This window comes from Engystomops pustulosus, chromosome 8, assembly GCF_040894005.1.
Source record: "Engystomops pustulosus chromosome 8, aEngPut4.maternal, whole genome shotgun sequence".
Taxonomy (NCBI): domain Eukaryota; kingdom Metazoa; phylum Chordata; class Amphibia; order Anura; family Leptodactylidae; genus Engystomops; species Engystomops pustulosus.
The window spans coordinates 9,399,086-9,417,339 of record NC_092418.1 but is presented as its reverse complement, the minus strand read 5'-3'; the positions used below and the strand labels follow the sequence as shown (position 1 = coordinate 9,417,339).

The 18,254-nt window shown below is 47.0% G+C and overlaps 1 protein-coding gene across 2 annotated transcripts in view; it reads right to left on the bottom strand.

Annotated features, from left to right (window-relative positions):
- Nucleotides 1-18,254, bottom strand: part of LOC140074612 (uncharacterized) — a 34,051-nt gene that overhangs the window by 12,851 nt on the left and 2,946 nt on the right. For both annotated transcript variants that reach the window (XM_072119633.1, XM_072119634.1), the window contains exons 2-6: nucleotides 4,851-5,183; nucleotides 3,895-4,194; nucleotides 1,992-2,276; nucleotides 1,383-1,478; nucleotides 132-509 (exon numbers count right to left, since the gene is read on the bottom strand). In XM_072119633.1, the coding sequence (XP_071975734.1) occupies nucleotides 132-509; nucleotides 1,383-1,478; nucleotides 1,992-2,276; nucleotides 3,895-4,194; nucleotides 4,851-5,183 (1,392 nt within the window). The remainder of the gene's footprint in view (nucleotides 1-131; nucleotides 510-1,382; nucleotides 1,479-1,991; nucleotides 2,277-3,894; nucleotides 4,195-4,850; nucleotides 5,184-18,254) is intronic.

The following is an 18,254-nucleotide window of genomic DNA, read 5'->3' as shown; positions in this document are numbered from 1 at the left end:
GCTCCAGGTCACCTTCTGTTTAGTGATCGAGGACTAGAAAAGGATTCTTCACCTCCAAGATCAACATCTACTTTACTGACTATAGAAAACAGTGTGACTGACAGATAAGGAGAAACAGGTCCTTCTCTTACGTATGGGGAAGCTGCACGTCCAGCTCTTCTCCTGACTTCTCCCATCACACTGGAATTTGCAGGTCACCGCTATCTCTCTGTGTTTCAGACCAGTTGGTGCAAAGCTGAGAGAAGACATGACATGGTGGAGCTTGTCCCCGTGTGACCGCTCTGTTCTCATGGTGTAGCCAGAGCTTTTTACGCTTCCTACGAGAGGAGTTTCTTCATCCCTCTCCTGATTATTATCCGTGATCTCCATCTCTTCTTTATCTTTCTCCTTGATGGTCCAGGTCATCAGCGGCTCCTTCGCGCAGTTGGAAGCCGTACAGTACAAGGTCACGTTGTTGCCATCTTCAGTCTCTCTCATGTGAATGGGACTCACCTGAAACCGCCGGAAAACTGCAGAAATAAGGTTATTTTTATTAAATCTGTTTGGAAATTTCACCACTTACAAACAAATTACTAAGAAATTTCTCCACTGTAAGGAGGTTTCCTGGAATTCTGCTAAACCATTGTGTCTGGAGCAAGGAGAACAAATTTACCCGCAACGGCTCCCGGTACCAGCTCCACGATGGGCTCTGGTAACATGGATGTGTGTCACATTTATCAAGTGGTTTTCAACTTTTATTTAAAAAAAAAAAGGTTTGTGGCCATTAGGGAGGGCTACAGCAGAAGGGGGCAGGGCTTAACTTGAACTCGAAAATTGTGCCAAATTTTGGTTTTGCTAATCCAACTAATAGAAAGAGTGAAACGAGAGAGCAGGGTCTGCAGTAACTTTGCTCACAAAGTAAATTAAGTAAATTATGATTACATTTATAATTATAAATGTAATGTATAAAAATTAAAAGTAAATTATATTAAATGAAAAGTTAAATTAATAAACTTGTCTCACAGTCAGCAGAACATGGTGACTCTAATGCACTGTGACCCACACGCTACAACTGCCTGCACGCGCGTGAAAACAAAAAGCAAAAAAAATCAAGCCCGTGGAAAACAATGGGACAGAGTGAAATGCAAATTTGGAACGTCAAAAGCATGAGCGGAACTCGCACATGAAAAACACAAGTGTGAAAGAGGCCTCATACTACAGAGGCAGAAGTGTGAGAACCAGTAGATGCCCTGATCCCCAGACCCATACAAAAAAAAGCAAAAAGGATTCAGTGAAAAAATATCTAATTTTGATATTTGGTGCCTGGACATCACAAGAAGAAATTCTTTGGGAATCTTCATCTTTCTATGAACATTGATGATGATGATGATGACGCGTCTCACCTCTCTTTGTGAAATACCAGACGGCTGGGAGTGACACCACCAGTAATAATACTAAGACCCCAATGAAGCCGGAATGGCAGGATCTCTTACATTCACCTGCAAGGACAAAGAGAACTTGTGGAAGCACAAATCACACAACATGACTGTACCAAGAGCTGAGATTGACATGAGAGAGAACACATTGAAGAGCATAGCATATCCTAAGCTATGATAATCGGGGTCTACACTGCCCAATGGGGGGTCCTTGGCTGGAGCAGACAACGTGGATTCTCCCATCTGACTGACGATAATCACCTTGATCGGAATGAGTGGAGCAACAACTACTAAAGGTTGTAGAGTTCCAGTTGGTGGAGGCAGTGGATGGTCCTCTTTAGATTCCCAACCCAAATGTCCCAGAGTATCCGGACTTACTCCAGCCATTATCCATGCTACAATGCGTCTTCACATCTCTGATGAATATCATCTTCAAAGCCTCGACCTCTACAATGTAAACTATGAACTGCAGGAGAGCGACGTGTCATAATCTGTGACCATCACCCTCATCCTGTGCCGAGAATCTTCTCATAATGAATGATACATTCACACCATATGGTCATTTCTCTGACTTACGATCCACTATGACGTCCTCTGTCCTGGTTATAGGCCGTTGTGACGTCTCGTGTAGGACCTCGCAGGAGATCTTTGATGGTTGGTTGACTCCTTCGGTCTGAATTCGGTAATAAATTTCTCTATGAAATTTTCCATTTTCCCTTTTTCTGGGATAATCGATTAATTTCCCATCCAACAACCAGCGCATGGTCACGTTTTCTGGGGAATAGTCTGTTGCTTCACATGTATAAATCTGTTCGTTACCATCGATAGTCCTGGAAGTCTTGATGTTGACGATGGGGGCGGCTGGGGAGAGACAATGCATTGGTTACTGTATAGGAAGTGCTTTATCCTAATTTGGTATTTTGCAGGAGGCCTATAGAAAGTAGAGTAGTCAACCCTTCCACTAGGAACACAAAGTAACCATAATGGGGCACATTTACTTACCCGGTCCAGTCGCGATCCCTCAGCGCATTGTCCGAGGAGGAATCGGCTCTGCCGGGATTCACTAAGATCGTGCACCCGATATCCAGCAGGTATCGCTGCTGTGCCTAGGTCCACCGGAGTTCACCTTCTTTGTCCCGTGCATGTAAGTGCTGATCTTGCGACACAAATTCTTTTTTAAATTCCGCGTTTTTTCCGAATCCGTCGGGTTGTCCGACGGCCACGCCTCCCCATTTCTGTTGCGTGAAAGCTGGCGCCGATGCGCCACAATCTGATCAGGAAACCCGACGAAAGTGCGCGATTCGGACCCTTAGTAAATGAGCCCCATTGGCCCACAAAGTTCATTAAGTGATTGCGCCATAATTGTGTTGTGGTTGCATTTTGTCTGACACTTTTGAAAACTCTGCCCCCAAAGTGGCGCAGTGGTGAGTGTTACTAGTTTATACCATATTTATTACTGCGCAGCACCACAATTGTGTCACAACAGCCGTAAGCAAAACCCTTCATCAGGGTTTTATCAGTGACGACAGGTATGTGATGCTTAATTTGAATCAGGATTTGGTTAGACCTTTAAAGAGGACCTGTCACCCCATTTATCAGCACTAGGAGATGTTACTAAAGTGCGCAGCTCCTAGTGCTTGATCAAACGCCGCAGTGTTACAGTGATAGCGTTACCAGAAACCTCCGGTAACTCTATCAAACACTGCGGCGGGGTACAGTGTAATTATCGGAAAGCTTGCAAAGCTGTCCGATGTATTCATGAGGGGGCGGTCCGAGGCACTGCCCCTTCCCCGGACCACCCCGCTCGCTCCATAGGCCGGCAGTGACTGCCGCGCGCGCGAGCTGTCCGACAATTACACTATACCCTGCCGCAGTGTTAAATAGCGTTACCAGAGGTTTCCGGTAACGCTATCACTCTAACACTGCAGTGTTTGATCAAGCACTAGGAGCTGCTTACTTTAGTAAGCAGCTCCTAGTGCCGATAAATGGGGTGACAGGTCCTCTTTAAATTGTTTTACTTCTTTACAATCCTTCTGTTTATGTTACCTGGCTCCCTGCCAGAATCCTCTGCTGAGTCCCGGGGGAAAAATCTTCAACTCTAAATGATTGGTTAATAGGGGGAGGGAGGAGGAGAAAGAGGATGTGGGAGGGGCTCTTTTAAAGAGGAGGGAGGAGCGATGCAATGTAAATTTGAAATGCTCCCCCCAGGACTCAGCACAGGATTCTGGCAGGGAGTCAGGTAAGATAAACTAAATGATTGTAAAGAAGTAAAACGATTTAAGGACTAACAAAAACATGATTTATGTTGAGCATTACACGCCCTTTTAGAACCTGTCATCACGGAAAAATGCCCTGCCATTCCCACCATCAGTTTTACATATTTTATGTTGGATTATTATATACCGTGTCGTCTTGGATAAGGTCTGAGACATGGACATTCCAGACCGATCACTTACTATACCTGCTGTGCTGTACTTACCTCCAAACTGCACTATGTAGACATCTTTGACCGCTTCCTGAAGATACTCATGTTCCACCTGACAGGTAAGTTTTGGATTTCCTTGTTCCTCTAGAAAGGTGACGTTTGCGGAGCTGAGCCTTGTATATGTCTGGTCTGCGTTCATCTTGTCTTCTGATATCACGGATGCACTCAGGGTCTGACCGTTCTTCAGCCACGTCACCTTCATATCATTTGGGTAGAAGTTAGTGATAGAACATTGGAGGAGACTCGTCTCACCTCTCAGGACGGCGTGTTTTTGTATTGTGACCACTGGAACGGCTGAAATCATGGAAATGAAAGATTCATACCGAAAATGTATTTCCCATTGCATTTAATTATGATCAGTGTTACATCACACAGTGTAATCAGACCTTTGTGTATGTTGTTAGTAGCAGCAGGACTGTGAAATATGGATTTCTATTTCAGGATTGAAGCTTCTCCACATGAACTGGATGTGTGTTCTCACACTGCTGTGCTCCAAGTAACCAGTATTAGCTATTATCCCTGGAGAGATTTGCAATCAGATCTTTGTGTATGTCGTTAGTAGCAACAGGACTGTGAAATATGGATTTCTATTTCAGGATTGAAGCTTCTCCACATGAACTGGAGGTATGTTTTAACACTGCTGTGCTCTGTGCAGCCAGTATTAGCTATTGTCCCTGGAGAGATGTGTAATCAGATCTTTGTGTATGTCGTTAGTAGCAGCAGGACTGTGAAATATGTCTTGATGTAACTCCAAGTGCACTTGAGGACGTGTCAAAACTTTAGTGATAACACTAGTGTTATGATCCTGAAGGTCCATGATGTATGTGCTTGTAGGAAGCTCCATCCAGTGGTACGTCGAGGGCCTATATGTCCATTACACAGAGGTGCTGAGCCTTACACGGGTCTGTGCACATATCACAGTAAGTTATGTGGAGCTATCACCTACTTACCCAGGACACGTAGCTGGATCTCCTTCTCCTGACTATTGGGACTGTAGACCACTGTGCACTTGTAGGAGCCTTCATCAGAGATGGTGACATCATTAATGGTCAGAGAAGCATTTCCCCTCCTGAGCTCCTGCTCATCCATGGTAAATCGTGATCCCGTAGACCTCGTTGTTTTACTGTCATATCTTACAATCTCCTTTCCTCTGAAGTACCAGAAGACGGCCAAGAACTGAATATTTACCGGAGGTTTCTCCACTTTGAAGGTGCAAGACAGAAGAGCATCGGTGTGAAGCTCCTCAATGTGAGACGGAGGAACGGTGATGTCCAGGGCGCGGCCTGCAAGAGCGAAACCAGGGTTAAAGGGATTTACCTTGTTACATTTCCAGTCTTTCCTATTTATATCTTATATATCAGAGATTAGAAAAGGCCGATACAACACAGATTCAACCCATTTCCTCACATTGGGGCTCATTTACTAATGGTCTGAACGCCGCACTTTCGTGGGGTTTCCTGAATATTTCCGTTTTGCGCCGAATTGCCCGGGATTTTGGCACACGCAATCAGATTTTGGTGCATCGCGCCGGCTTTCACGCATCAGAAATCGGGGGGCGCGGCCGTCGGACAACCTGACGGATTCTGAAAAACCGTGCAATTTAAAAAATAATTCGCAAGATCAGCACTTACATGCACCAGGAAGAAGAAGGTGAACTCCAGGGACCTGAGCGGGGAAGCAACACATGCAAGATATCGGGGCACAATCTTAGTGACTCCCCGCACAGCGCATTATACACGGACAATGCACTTACATGCACCAGGAAGAAGAAGGTGAACTCCTGGGACCTGAGCGGGGAAGTGACACTTGCAGGATATCAGGCTCAGGATCTTAGAGACTCCCCGCACAGCGCATTATACACGGACAATGCACTTACATGCACCAGGAAGAAGAAGGTGAACTCAAGGGACCTGAGCGGGGAAGCGACACATGCAGGATATCGGGGCAGGATCTTAGTGACTCCCCGCACAGCGCATTATACACGGACAATGCACTTACATGCACCAGGAAGAAGAAGGTGAACTCCGGGGACCTGAGCGGGTAAGCGACACATGCAGGATATCGGGCGCAGGATCTTAGTGACTCCCCGCACAGCGCATTATACACGGACAATGCACTTACATGCACGAGGAAGAAGAAGGTGAACTCCGGGGACCTGAGCGGGGAAGCGACACATGCAGGATATCGGGCGCAGGATCTTAGTGACTCCCTGCACAGCGCATTATACGCAGACAATGCACTTACATGCACCAGGAAGAAGAAGGTGAACTCCGGGGACCTGAGCGGGGAAGCGACACATGCAGGATATCGGGCGCAGGATCTTAGTGACTCCCCGCACAGCGCATTACACACGGACAATGCACTTACATGCACCAGGAAGAAGAAGGTGAACTCCGGGGACCTGAGCGGGGAAGCGACACATGCAGGATATCGGGCGCAGGATCTTAGTGACTCCCCGCACAGCGCATTATACACGGACAATGCACTTACATGCACGAGGAAGAAGAAGGTGAACTCCGGGGACCTGAGCGGGGAAGCGACACATGCAGGATATCGGACGCACGATCTTAGTGACTCCCCGCACAGCGCATTATACGCAGACAATGCACTTACATGCACCAGGAAGAAGAAGGTGAACTCCGGGGACCTGAGTGGGGAAGTGACACATGCAGGATATCGGGCGCAGGATCTTAGTGACTCCCCGCACAGCGCATTATACGCAAACAATGCACTTACATGCACCAGGAAGAAGAAGGTGAACTCCAGGGACCTGAGCGGGGAAGTGACACATGCAGGATATTGGGCGCACGATCTTAGTGACTCCCCGCACAGCACATTATACACGGACAATGCACGTACATGCACCAGGAAGAAGAAGGTGAACTCCGGGGACCTGAGCGGGGAAGCGACACATGCAGGATATCGGGCGCAGGATCTTAGTGACTCCCCGCACAGCACATTATACATGGACAATTCACTTACATGCACCAGGAAGAAGAAGGTGAACTGTGGGGACCTGAGCGGGGAAGCGACACAAGCAGGATATCGGGCGCAGGATCTTAGTGACTCCCCGCACAGCACATTATACACGGACAATGCACTTACATGCAGCGCTCACCGATCTCCATCAGCTCCACAGAGATTAATGGAGAAGAACGGTCATGCACGGCTGTCTGCTCCATTAGGCCTCATGCACACGACCGTATTGTCGTTTCTGGATATACGGCTGAATTCTGGACATATTGCAATACGTCCAATGATAGATGATTAGATACAGATATATAGATAGATGGCTAGATACAGATATATAGATAGATGGTTAGATACAGATATATAGATAGATGGTTAGATACAGATATATAGATAGATGGTTAGATACAGATATATAGATAGATGGCTAGATACAGATATATAGATAGATGACTAGATACAGATATATAGATGGTTAGATACAGATATATAGATAGATGATTAGATACAGATATATAGATAGATGGTTAGATACAGATATATAGATAGATGACTAGATACAGATATATAGATAGATGGTTAGATACAGATATATAGATAGATGGTTAGATACAGATATATAGATAGATGGTTAGATACAGATATATAGATAGTAACTAGACAGATAGATGATGGATATATAGACAGGAGATGGATGATCAGCATCTGCACCCGGGCATCAACCAAGGGGTATTATAGGAGCAATAGATCCTCTGCCCACAATAGTCCACATCCTGGGGGCCCCTTTAGGAAAGGGGGCCCTAGGCTAATCTCCAGTTTGCCATCCCCCTTACGCCGGCCCTGTCTGGAAACCCCTTTTAAATACTTGACTTTTTTAAAATCCTGAGGCAGCATTCCCACTATTCTTTTTGGATGCATTTTATAGAAATCCAAGTCTCCAGCCAAGATCAGATATTACATGAGGTAATAACTTGGAAACACAACGTTACCTTAAAGAGGTGTTCCCATTTCAGCAAATTAATGTTACTGTAAAAAGTTTATAAAAAGTTATACAACTTTCCATATACAGAAATCTGACCATGGTCACACAGGTGCATGGCTCGTTATGTGAAGGGGAATATCTGTACATGAGCTTATAGTTTTATATTTTTATACTTTTATATAGCTGGCAAATACTAAAGTTTTTCCTCCTCAGCAATATGCTCAGATATGTTACTTAAGATGGCGCCGGCATCCACACAGCCAACACCCTATATCCAGGAAAAGAACAACATTCCTGATTCCAAGAAGGCTTCATCCCTCATATCGAAACTCAACGCCCAGGACATTATCTGTCCAGATACTGGAACTGACCAACCAGGGCACATCGGATGCTAGACAAATTTGCTTAACCCTTCCCCATTATGATGCTGCATGACACATAACCACACCTTTCTCTCTTTTGTATAAAAGCTACAAACACGGAAATAAAGGCAATCTTGCTGTCATGAAAGCTAGAGTGAAGAGCTTGCTTAAGATTAAAACCTGAATAATCTTATCTCAGATTTTATCTTGAAATCGTGCACACTTGCTCTATCTAATTTGGAGGTGACTGACTGGACCGGTTAATTGTCGATTACGACCCTGACAATTTGGCGCCCAACGTGGGGCGTGGCCTGAGCCTCTGAGCCCCCGGGGACCCGCACTAACACCCGGTGGATGACCCCTGACGCTCCCGGAGGAGATCTGATCAATCTCACAGGAACACGGTAAGTCTATGTATATAATATATATATAGTACTTATCTGTGTATCCGAGGGCGTGAGGTAGTAGTCTCCGGACTCTACGGGTCTGCGGGGTGACTGTCTGAGTGGTGGGCTCCTCTTTGTCTCAGCGCTACGCTCAGAACCGTGACACAACAAGGAAGACGATTTAGTTTCGTTTTCAAACACCACCCCCGCTCCATCAGTCACTCTGATAATTTCTGCCTGGACAGTGGAAGTAAATTTGTGTGTTGCCGTCTGGTTATTTAAAGTTGTATTGTGATCAGGAAAAGAATATTTAGAGACGTAACTAAGTAATGTCTAGTGACATCGGCCGTCAGAGTAGAGAAATACGCCATGACGGGTGTCTAAGCCTGAAATTAGGCGAGCTGGGGAGTATAACCCAGTAGGAACTTCTCACTAGGAGAGTTACCTGCATAGAGTACCGTAGTGGATACCGTTATTCTGGTTGGGGACCAGACCACCGTGTTAGCCTGTATATTGGTTAGGACAGAGTAACACCGTGGCGCACGTGTGGAAAGGATTTTGATTTAACGGGGATCACTGTGTTGAGCGAGTGGCCACGCCAACATAGTACTCTATTTAGTTAGACCGAATGTTACGTCTCATGAGAAAGGAACACAGCCTCCCACCGGGAGCACAGACGGCAACCCAGATAGTGGAGCGGAGAGAAGGAAAGAAATATGTGAAATATGCAAAAGATTTGTACAAGTTTGTAGAACAGCCAAGGTCAGGGAGATTACAGCCCACACTGTGGAAGACCATCTTACATGGTAGTAAAGGGTTCTTAGAGGACAAGGGGCTGTTAGACTCCGCACAAGCCCACTTTAGGGTAGCGAAGAAGTTGAAGGAAGAAGGTTGGTCGGAGGTGAAAGGAGAAGGTGGCAGTGAAGGGGCAGAAATGATTTACGGATATGTAAAATGTGAATCACAAAGTGTTAAAAATTGTAATGAAAAAGATGTATCTAAAATGGCCGCTGTTCCTCTTGGCGCGCCACCGCCCTATAATGGCGCCGGTTCAAGTCCAGAAGTGTAGACATGTGACGTATGTGGAATTCAGAACCCGGATGGGGTGGAGACTTGTCGTCAGTGTGGTGCTCCACGCCCACATAGACACAACCCCAAATCCACCGGAAGTGGGGCATGGTAGCGGCCATTTTAAGACAGTTTATTTTTCAGTGGCGGCCATTTTAAGTTATATTCCCTTCAAGTCCCTGAAAGATAATTACCTATGACCCTACTATTGGCAGCCATAAACGCTGGTTGTGGGTAGCAGTGAAGCACCATTGGAGGGCCTGAACAGGGCTCAGAACGCCGGCTGAGATGATTTCATCTTATTTCAGTTCTCTGTTCAGATTATTCTTGGATGTGCAACGCTGTCTGTTTGGGTATGGTCATCTCTGATAGTTAAAAATGTATTTGATCCCAACATTGCAGAAAAATTACTATAAAAAAGTGTTGCAACGTGTCTGGTACCTGCTTTCTGGCGTTTAAGAGGTTAACGAGAGGGAGATCTCGGGGGCTGTGTAGCTGCGTTTTGTTTTCTGAAGACATGTAAATGACCTTGACGCTGAAGTTCTCCAAAAATCTACGGTTCTGCCTGAGCGGTGTTATCAGTGTTCTGTTCTGACCTTGACGCTTACAGCATAACAGACTAAGCAAGAACAAGCCCCCCGACTGTATTACAGAGCCTATGACTGACTTTTGTTCCTTTTTGATTAAAAACCAACTTAAGTGTACCTGGATTTTGTTGAGATGTTGGAGTCTGGCCAGAAGTTTATAGATAGTTAGGAGAATCCTATATGTCTGGATGAGATAAAGCAAGACGCACACGGTAATGGAAGATTTGATGACCTGAGAGTGTAGTGTACATCTGTTTTGTAATGGGTTGTTACCAAAGGTGTTAACGGCTGGAGACATCTCTACCAGACTTATGTATACAGGGACTGAAAGCCAGAGGGAAACAGAGACCAGTTTCACAGACCACGGCAAAGTCAGATTGACAACGTTTCCGGAAGTCTCAACCGACCGACCCAAGTGGGCGTGTTTCGACTGTGGGGAGGAGACATTACTATAGTGAGTGGCGGAGACGGCCCCAACAGGGCAGGACAAGGGGGGTGATTACGGGCAAGGATGTCAGCAAGAACAGTCCCCCTCTTCCAAATAGAGTTAGTGCTTTTCATTGTAAAACTCTCCCCTGCTAGCCCGATGATGATTTTAACCCATTCCCGGTCAAGGAAAAGGCCCGGAAAGAACAGCCGGATATATGTAGCATGGTCCATGATCTCCAAGCTGCCAATGAGTGTACTGAAGCCCAGTGGTCCCTAGCCCAAACTGGCAGCAGTCCCTGAGAGTGACATATTATTCACTGTTATTGATTTGGCAAATGTTCTCTCTGGGCCCCTACATGAAGATTGCCAGTACCTATTTGCCTTTACATCAGGTATACTGGAATACTGAACTGGTAGACTCCCACAAGGGGGGTAAAACTCACCCAGCCAGTACCCCACGGCCCTACAGGGAGTAGACTGGCAGACTAGCCCCTTACTGGATGTTCTCCTTTTCAGTATGCGGAGGACCTACTGTTTTTGTTTGCCAGGATGCATTTATTGACCTTATGTGTTTTCTGTTCCAGAAGGGTTGCAAAGTTTCCAAAGACAAACTCCAGTACTGCCAGGAGAAGGTGGTCTTCCTAGGCCTCTGCTTCTCAGCCACAGGCAGATACCTGGCAGAGGAAAGAAAGCTGGCAATCCAGAATATGCCCCTCTTCCGGCAGTGGCCATCTTGGTACTCCTGCAGAGACCCGAGTGCAGCCACTGTATCCTCACTTCTTCCGGGGCCTACTACCAAGGCCCAAGCGTTTCGGAAGAAAGTTCATCTCACCCCTCACAGGCGCTAGGCCTGTTTCCAATCCAGTATGACACCCGTGCTCACAAAAAGCGTGATCAGGATCAGCCGGCCCCTCAAGTCCAAATAACCCCTGAAATTTTGCAAGGGTCCCCACTCTACAGTCGCTTGCAAGATAGACGTGCCGCTATAGCAGACAGCGGAGATGAGTGGGAAACTGACCCTCCCAAGTCCGGGGCCCGGCTCTCTACCAGACTTTCACACACCAAGCCACCGTAGCCTCCACTGCTTACCCCACAGGCACCCCAGAGGGGGAAAGAGGAACAGTGTGGACAGCAAACTACCGAACAGTGGAGACCCTGCAGTCCCAGATGAAGAAAACCACAGTCACACCCAGTGTTCCTACACTCCCTGACCTAAACATGACTACTGTCACAGCAGAAGCTCCCCTGAAGAGCAAGACCCTCACCAGTGAACCTACTAGGTACGTGGCTTTCACACCCACGCAACTAGACACTATCATCAGTAAACTCCCAGACCCGGATAAACACCCTATGCAGTTTCTACGTAAGTTGGAGCAGAACCGCCAGATCTATGGTGCCACCTGGAGGGATCTTTACAATATGGTTACTGTTAAAACTCCTGACACTTATCTGCAGGTCATCCTGAAGTATCTGGACGCCTCAGCAGTACCGGACCAGGACAGTTACCAGTCAGGGTTGGACTTCTGTTCCCAGATGAAGACTTGAGCACAGGAATCCCTCACCAAACAGGCAGGTTCTATCCAGGACGTCCAGCAGGAAAAGGATGAACCTGTGGACAGGTACTCCTCCAGACTGTCTCAACAATTTGAGGATCTCGGATTCACCCTCCATAATAAGATCCAAGCCCACATGCTTGTAAAGACCCTAGTGGAGGGCCTCCAAGATGAACTTAAAGACAAAGTTCTTGCCACTAGTCCAGAAATCCTATCCGCAGGATTCAAGGATGCTGTAACCATAATCAAAGGATTCCAGAAAGCTCAACATAAGGAGAGAGACAAGAAGATAAAAGGAAGTGATGCTGATGACCACCACTTCAATGGACAGTGATTCAGATGAAGAACCGGTGCCTGCTCCTGTCATGGTACAGCAAGCCCCTACAGGACCACCTATGCCTGTCAACTACTACCCTCAGCCACCAGTACCCCATGCATCTCATCCGTGGCAGACACCACAACAGCAAGGACCCTTTGGATTCAACAACCAGAGACCTCGCCCTACCTGCTGGATTTGTGGAAGACAAGGCCATGCCAAAAGAGACTGCAGGTCCAGACCCAGTCAACGCCCCCGAGATGACTACAGACTGCGCCAAAGTGGACCTAGATCTGATGACTATAGAGGGTCCCAGAATAGACCCAGACCTGATGACTATAAAGGATCACATGATGAACCCAGGTACCAGGACCAAAGATATCAAGAACCAAGACCACAGGATTGTATTGGCATTACCGGCACCACTGCTGAGTCTCCCCTCACTATTCCTGTCCCCGTTGGACCTTTCCCTGATGTCATGGCTCGCTTCCTGGTGTCAGATACCTGCCCCGTCAACCTCTTGTGGGCAGACCTTCTCCAACATCTCAGAGCTTCTATCAGTTCTACCCCCCAAGGTCTTCAGCTTGAATTACGTAATCCCAAGACAGAAGAGGGAACTATGGACAGATGTGTACTTAGAGCTCTCCCTCTGATGCTTCAGCAAATTCATCAACCTGATCTCTTCTATGGAGTCCCGGACCGGGTCTCAGCCCAACTCCCCTCCTCACTCTGGTCTACTGGACCTGATGATGTAGGACTTCTACCAGTCCCTCCAGTGATGGTATATCTAAAAGAAGGGGCACAGCCCCCGAGGATACCTCAGTATCCTCTGAAGATGGCTCAAGAACAAGGCCTCTCCATCCAAATTCAGGCCCTTGTCAAGCAAGGTGTTTTGATCTACTGTACCTCTTCCTGCAACACCCCATTATTTCCTGTCCATAAGAAGACCCCCAAGGGATCACCACCCAAGTACAGGTTAGTCCAGGACCTCAGAGCAATCAATGCAGCTACTGTATTGGAAACTCCGGTGGTACCCAACCCCAACACTTTGCTGGCCAGCATTCCACCCTCTGCGAAGGTTTTCACGGTCATCGATCTTGCTAATGCCTTCTTCAGTGTACCCTTACACCTGAAGTGCCGCTATCTGTTTGCCTTTACCTCCTGTGGAAGCCAACTCACTTGGACAAGGTGCCCACGGGGTGCCCAGAACAGCCCTAACCAATTTACTCAGGCTATGAAGACTGTCTTGTCTCCCTGGATTGCTGAGCATTCTCAAGTTACTCTCCTACAGTATGTGGATGATCTTTTCCTTTGTGCTGACTCCAAACAACTGCTGGAACAAGAGTCATTGTCTCTCCTACTGTACCTCTCTACAGCCAACTGCAAAGTTTCCAAGGATAAAGTTCAATGGTGTCATGCAAAGGTCATTTTCCTTGGACATTGTGTCTCTCAAGGGGCCAGACACCTCACAGAAGACAGGAAATCGGCCATTGCCAAGTTACCATTTCCTTCCACCATTAACCAACTCCAGTCTTTTTTGGGACTCATCACCTACTGCAGACAATGGATTCCGGATGCATCCAGGCTTATGCAACCCTTGTATGACTGTTTAAAGTCAGGAGGACCACAAGGTGCTTCACCTCTGGTCCTCCCATATCTACAAGACTGTCACCACCAACTGAAGATGGCCATTTCCAGAGCGCCTGCTTTGGGACTTCCAGACTATACCCAGCCCTTCAACCTGTTTGTTTCTGAAAGTGAAGGACATGCAACTGGCGTCCTGGCGCAACAACATGCCGGGAGACAACGTCCTATTGGATACTACTCTTGCCGTCTGGACCCTGTGGCCAGAACATCTCCTACTTGTTTGAAAGCAGTTAATGCTGCCCATGCACTTCTAGACAAGACTGCTGACATCGTCCTGGGACATGACCTCATCATTCAAGCTTCTCATGATCTGGCGGCAGTCCTTTCTCAGACCCAACCCAGACATCTGACCCACCAGAGATACCTCAGACTTCAGTGTTCTTTACTTCTGCCTTCCCATATCACCTTCAAACGTTGTTCAGTCATCAATCCAGCCACTCTCCTTCCACATTCCAGGGGGGAAGAAGGTGACTCAGAAGTTGCTCCAGAAGTTGAAGATCCTCATGACTGCTTACAAGTTCTTCTTGATGACACCTCAACGCCTCCAGGGGTAACTACCCAGGAATTACCCCATCCTGACCTTGAACTTTGGACAGACGGCTCCAGGTTTGCAGACCAGTCTGGAAGGTACCATACAGGTTATGCGGTAACCACTGAAACACAGGTGGTGAAAGCGGAAGCCATACCAGCCTCCATGTCAGCTCAAGAAGCCGAACTGATAGCCCTCAAGGAAGCCTGTACTTTGGCCAAAGGGAAGACTGTGAACATCAGGACTGACTCAAGGTATGCCCATGGCATTGCCCATGATTTTGGAATAATCTGGAAGAACAGAGGCTTCATCACAGCCGCAGGTACCCCAGTGAAGCATGCAGACCTCATCAAGAGCCTGATGGAAGCTCTACAACTGCCTACCAAGGTGGCAGTGATCAAGGTAAAAGCTCACGGAAAAGTAAACTCCAAAGCAGCTAGAGGAAACTATGTAGCTGATTGTGCGGCCAAAGAAGCTGCCATGGGGAATGTGTCATCCGAGTGGCTGGAAAGGATTCCGAAGGAAAAACAAGAGATGACCTACCCCTGTATGGTGGCCACTAGAGCCCAGAAGAAGAAAGAAGAAGAAAAGAAGATTATTTCTCCTACCCTTGCTCAGTTACAAGAGGAACAAAAGATGGCCCCAGAAGAAGAACATAAAGCATGGAAAACATGGGGTGCTGCTTATAAGAATGGACTCTGGACAATGCAAGGACTTGCCTGTCTCCCTAGAAAGTTGTACCCCGCCATTGCTGCCTGGGCTCATGGGGTAATGCACAGAGGAAAGAACCAAGCACTAGGCTATGCCAAGAAGATGTATTTTGCTCCAGGATTATCTACAGCTGTGAATGCCTACATGAAGGCCTGTTCCATTTGTGCTACCTGCAACCCAGCTCCCACAACCAAAGTGCCCTACCAGCACCTGGCCAAGTCAGACTACCCTTTCCAAAGGATCCAAGTTGACCACATTCAGCTTCCCAAGTCAGGAAGATATGATTATGCCTTAGTAGCTGTGGACATGTTCTCAGGATGGCCAGAAGCCTACCCAGTTGTCAACATGATTGCCAAGCTCACAGCCAAGAAACTGAAATCTACTGCCTGTAGATTTGGAGTACCTCAGGTGATAGAAAGTGACCAAGGACCAGCCTTCACCGGACAAATCTACACTGAACTATGGCAGATGCTAGGAGCTAACATCGGACTCCACACGCCATATCATCCTCAAAGCTCCAGGAAAGTTGAAAGGATGAATGGGACTTTGAAGAACAAACTGCTCAAGATGACACAAGAAAACCCTAAGGAATGGCCAGAACTCTTGCCCATTGCCCTGTACCATGTCAGACATACCCCTCAAGCCAAACACGGTCTCACTCCCTATGAGATTCTGTTTGGGTCACCCCCTAAGTTGTCAGAAGTTAGGGAGCAGCAGTTAGCTGAGGGGATGGATAAAGATGTTAAGTTTGTTGTCCGTCTGTCTAAAGAACTGTCTAACACACATTCTGCAGTCTCTGCTTCTATTCCTGAATCCACAGGTGACACGGTCCACGACTTCCAACCGGGTGACAAGGTGTACGTAAAGAAACATATCCGGAAGAACTGTCTAGACCCGAGGTTTGACGGTCCATACACTGTGATTCTTGTCACCCCCACTGCGGTTAAACTTGAAGTGAAAACCACCTGGACGCACGCCTCCCACTGCAGAAGAGACCCGGCCTCACCATGAGGAAACATATCCTTTCTGTATACATGATGTTCTTTAGCTCGTGCCACATTGGTTCAGGATTAACCACATTATGGGTTAATATGCCCCAAAATAAACCACGATTGCCCAATCCCCCATCCATGGAGCTAATTTAGGGAAAGATGGGAGGGCTCCATGAGTGTAAGTTAGCGTAGTGCAAGCGGGAGGTGAGGTCTTGCTGAAAGGGCAGGCCTTGCCCGAAGTTTGTGAAGCAGCCCCACCCCGACCTATCCCCACTCATGGACAACCTCGAAGGTACGTTAGAGGAAAAATTTAGTATTTAGGGGGGATTGTGAAGGGGAATATCTGTACATGAGCTTATAGTTTTATATTTTTATACTTTTATATAGCTGGCAAATACTAAAGTTTTTCCTCCTCAGCAATATGCTCAGATATGTTACTTAAGATGGCGCCGGCATCCACACAGCCAACACCCTATATCCAGGAAAAGAACAACATTCCTGATTCCAAGAAGGCTTCATCCCTCATATCGAAACTCAACGCCCAGGACATTATCTGTCCAGATACTGGAACTGACCAACCAGGGCACATCGGATGCTAGACAAATTTGCTTAACCCTTCCCCATTATGATGCTGCATGACACATAACCACACCTTTCTCTCTTTTGTATAAAAGCTACAAACACGGAAATAAAGGCAATCTTGCTGTCATGAAAGCTAGAGTGAAGAGCTTGCTTAAGATTAAAACCTGAATAATCTTATCTCAGATTTTATCTTGAAATCGTGCACACTTGCTCTATCTAATTTGGAGGTGACTGACTGGACCGGTTAATTGTCGATTACGACCCTGACAGTTATATCACACAGGTGCACGGCTCGCTATATCACACAGGTGCATGGCTCGTTATATCACACAGGTGCACAGCTCGCTATATCACACAGGTGCACGGCTCGCTATATCACACAGGTGCATGGCTCGTTATATCACACAGGTGCACGGCTCGTTATATCACACAGGTGCACGGCTCGCTATATCACACAGGTGCACGGCTCGTTATATCACACAGGTGCACGGCTCGTTATATCACACAGGTGCACGGCTCATTATATCACACAGGTGCAGTGCTCGTTATATCACACAGGTGCACAGCTCGTTATATCACACAGGTGCAGGGCTCATTATATCACACAGGTGCACGGCTCGTTATATCACACAGGTGCACGACTCGTTATATCACACCGGTGCGCGTCTCATTATATATCAAACAGGTGCGCAGCTAGTTATATCACACAGGTGCAGGGCTAGTTATATCGCACAGGTGCACGGCTCAAAATATCTCACAAGTGCACGACTCGTTATATCACACAGGTGCACGGCTCGTTATATCACACAGGTGCACAGCTCGTTATATCACACAGGTGCACAACTCATTATATCACACAGGTGCACAACTCATTATATCACACAGGTGCATGGCTCGTTATATCACACAGGTGCACGGCTCATTATATAAGACAGTTGCACGGCTCATTATATCACACAGGTGCACAGCTCGTTATATATCACACAGGTGCACGGCTCGTTATATATCACACAGGTGCACGGCTCGTTATATCACACAGGTGCATGACTCGTTATATCACACAGGTGCACGACTCGTTATATATCACACAGGTGCGCGGCTTGTTATATCACACAGGTGCGCAGCTCGTTATATCACACAGGTGCACGGCTTGTTATATATCACACGGGTGCACGACTCGTTATATCACACAGGTGCATGACTCGTTATATCACACAGGTGCGCGGCTCCTTATATCACA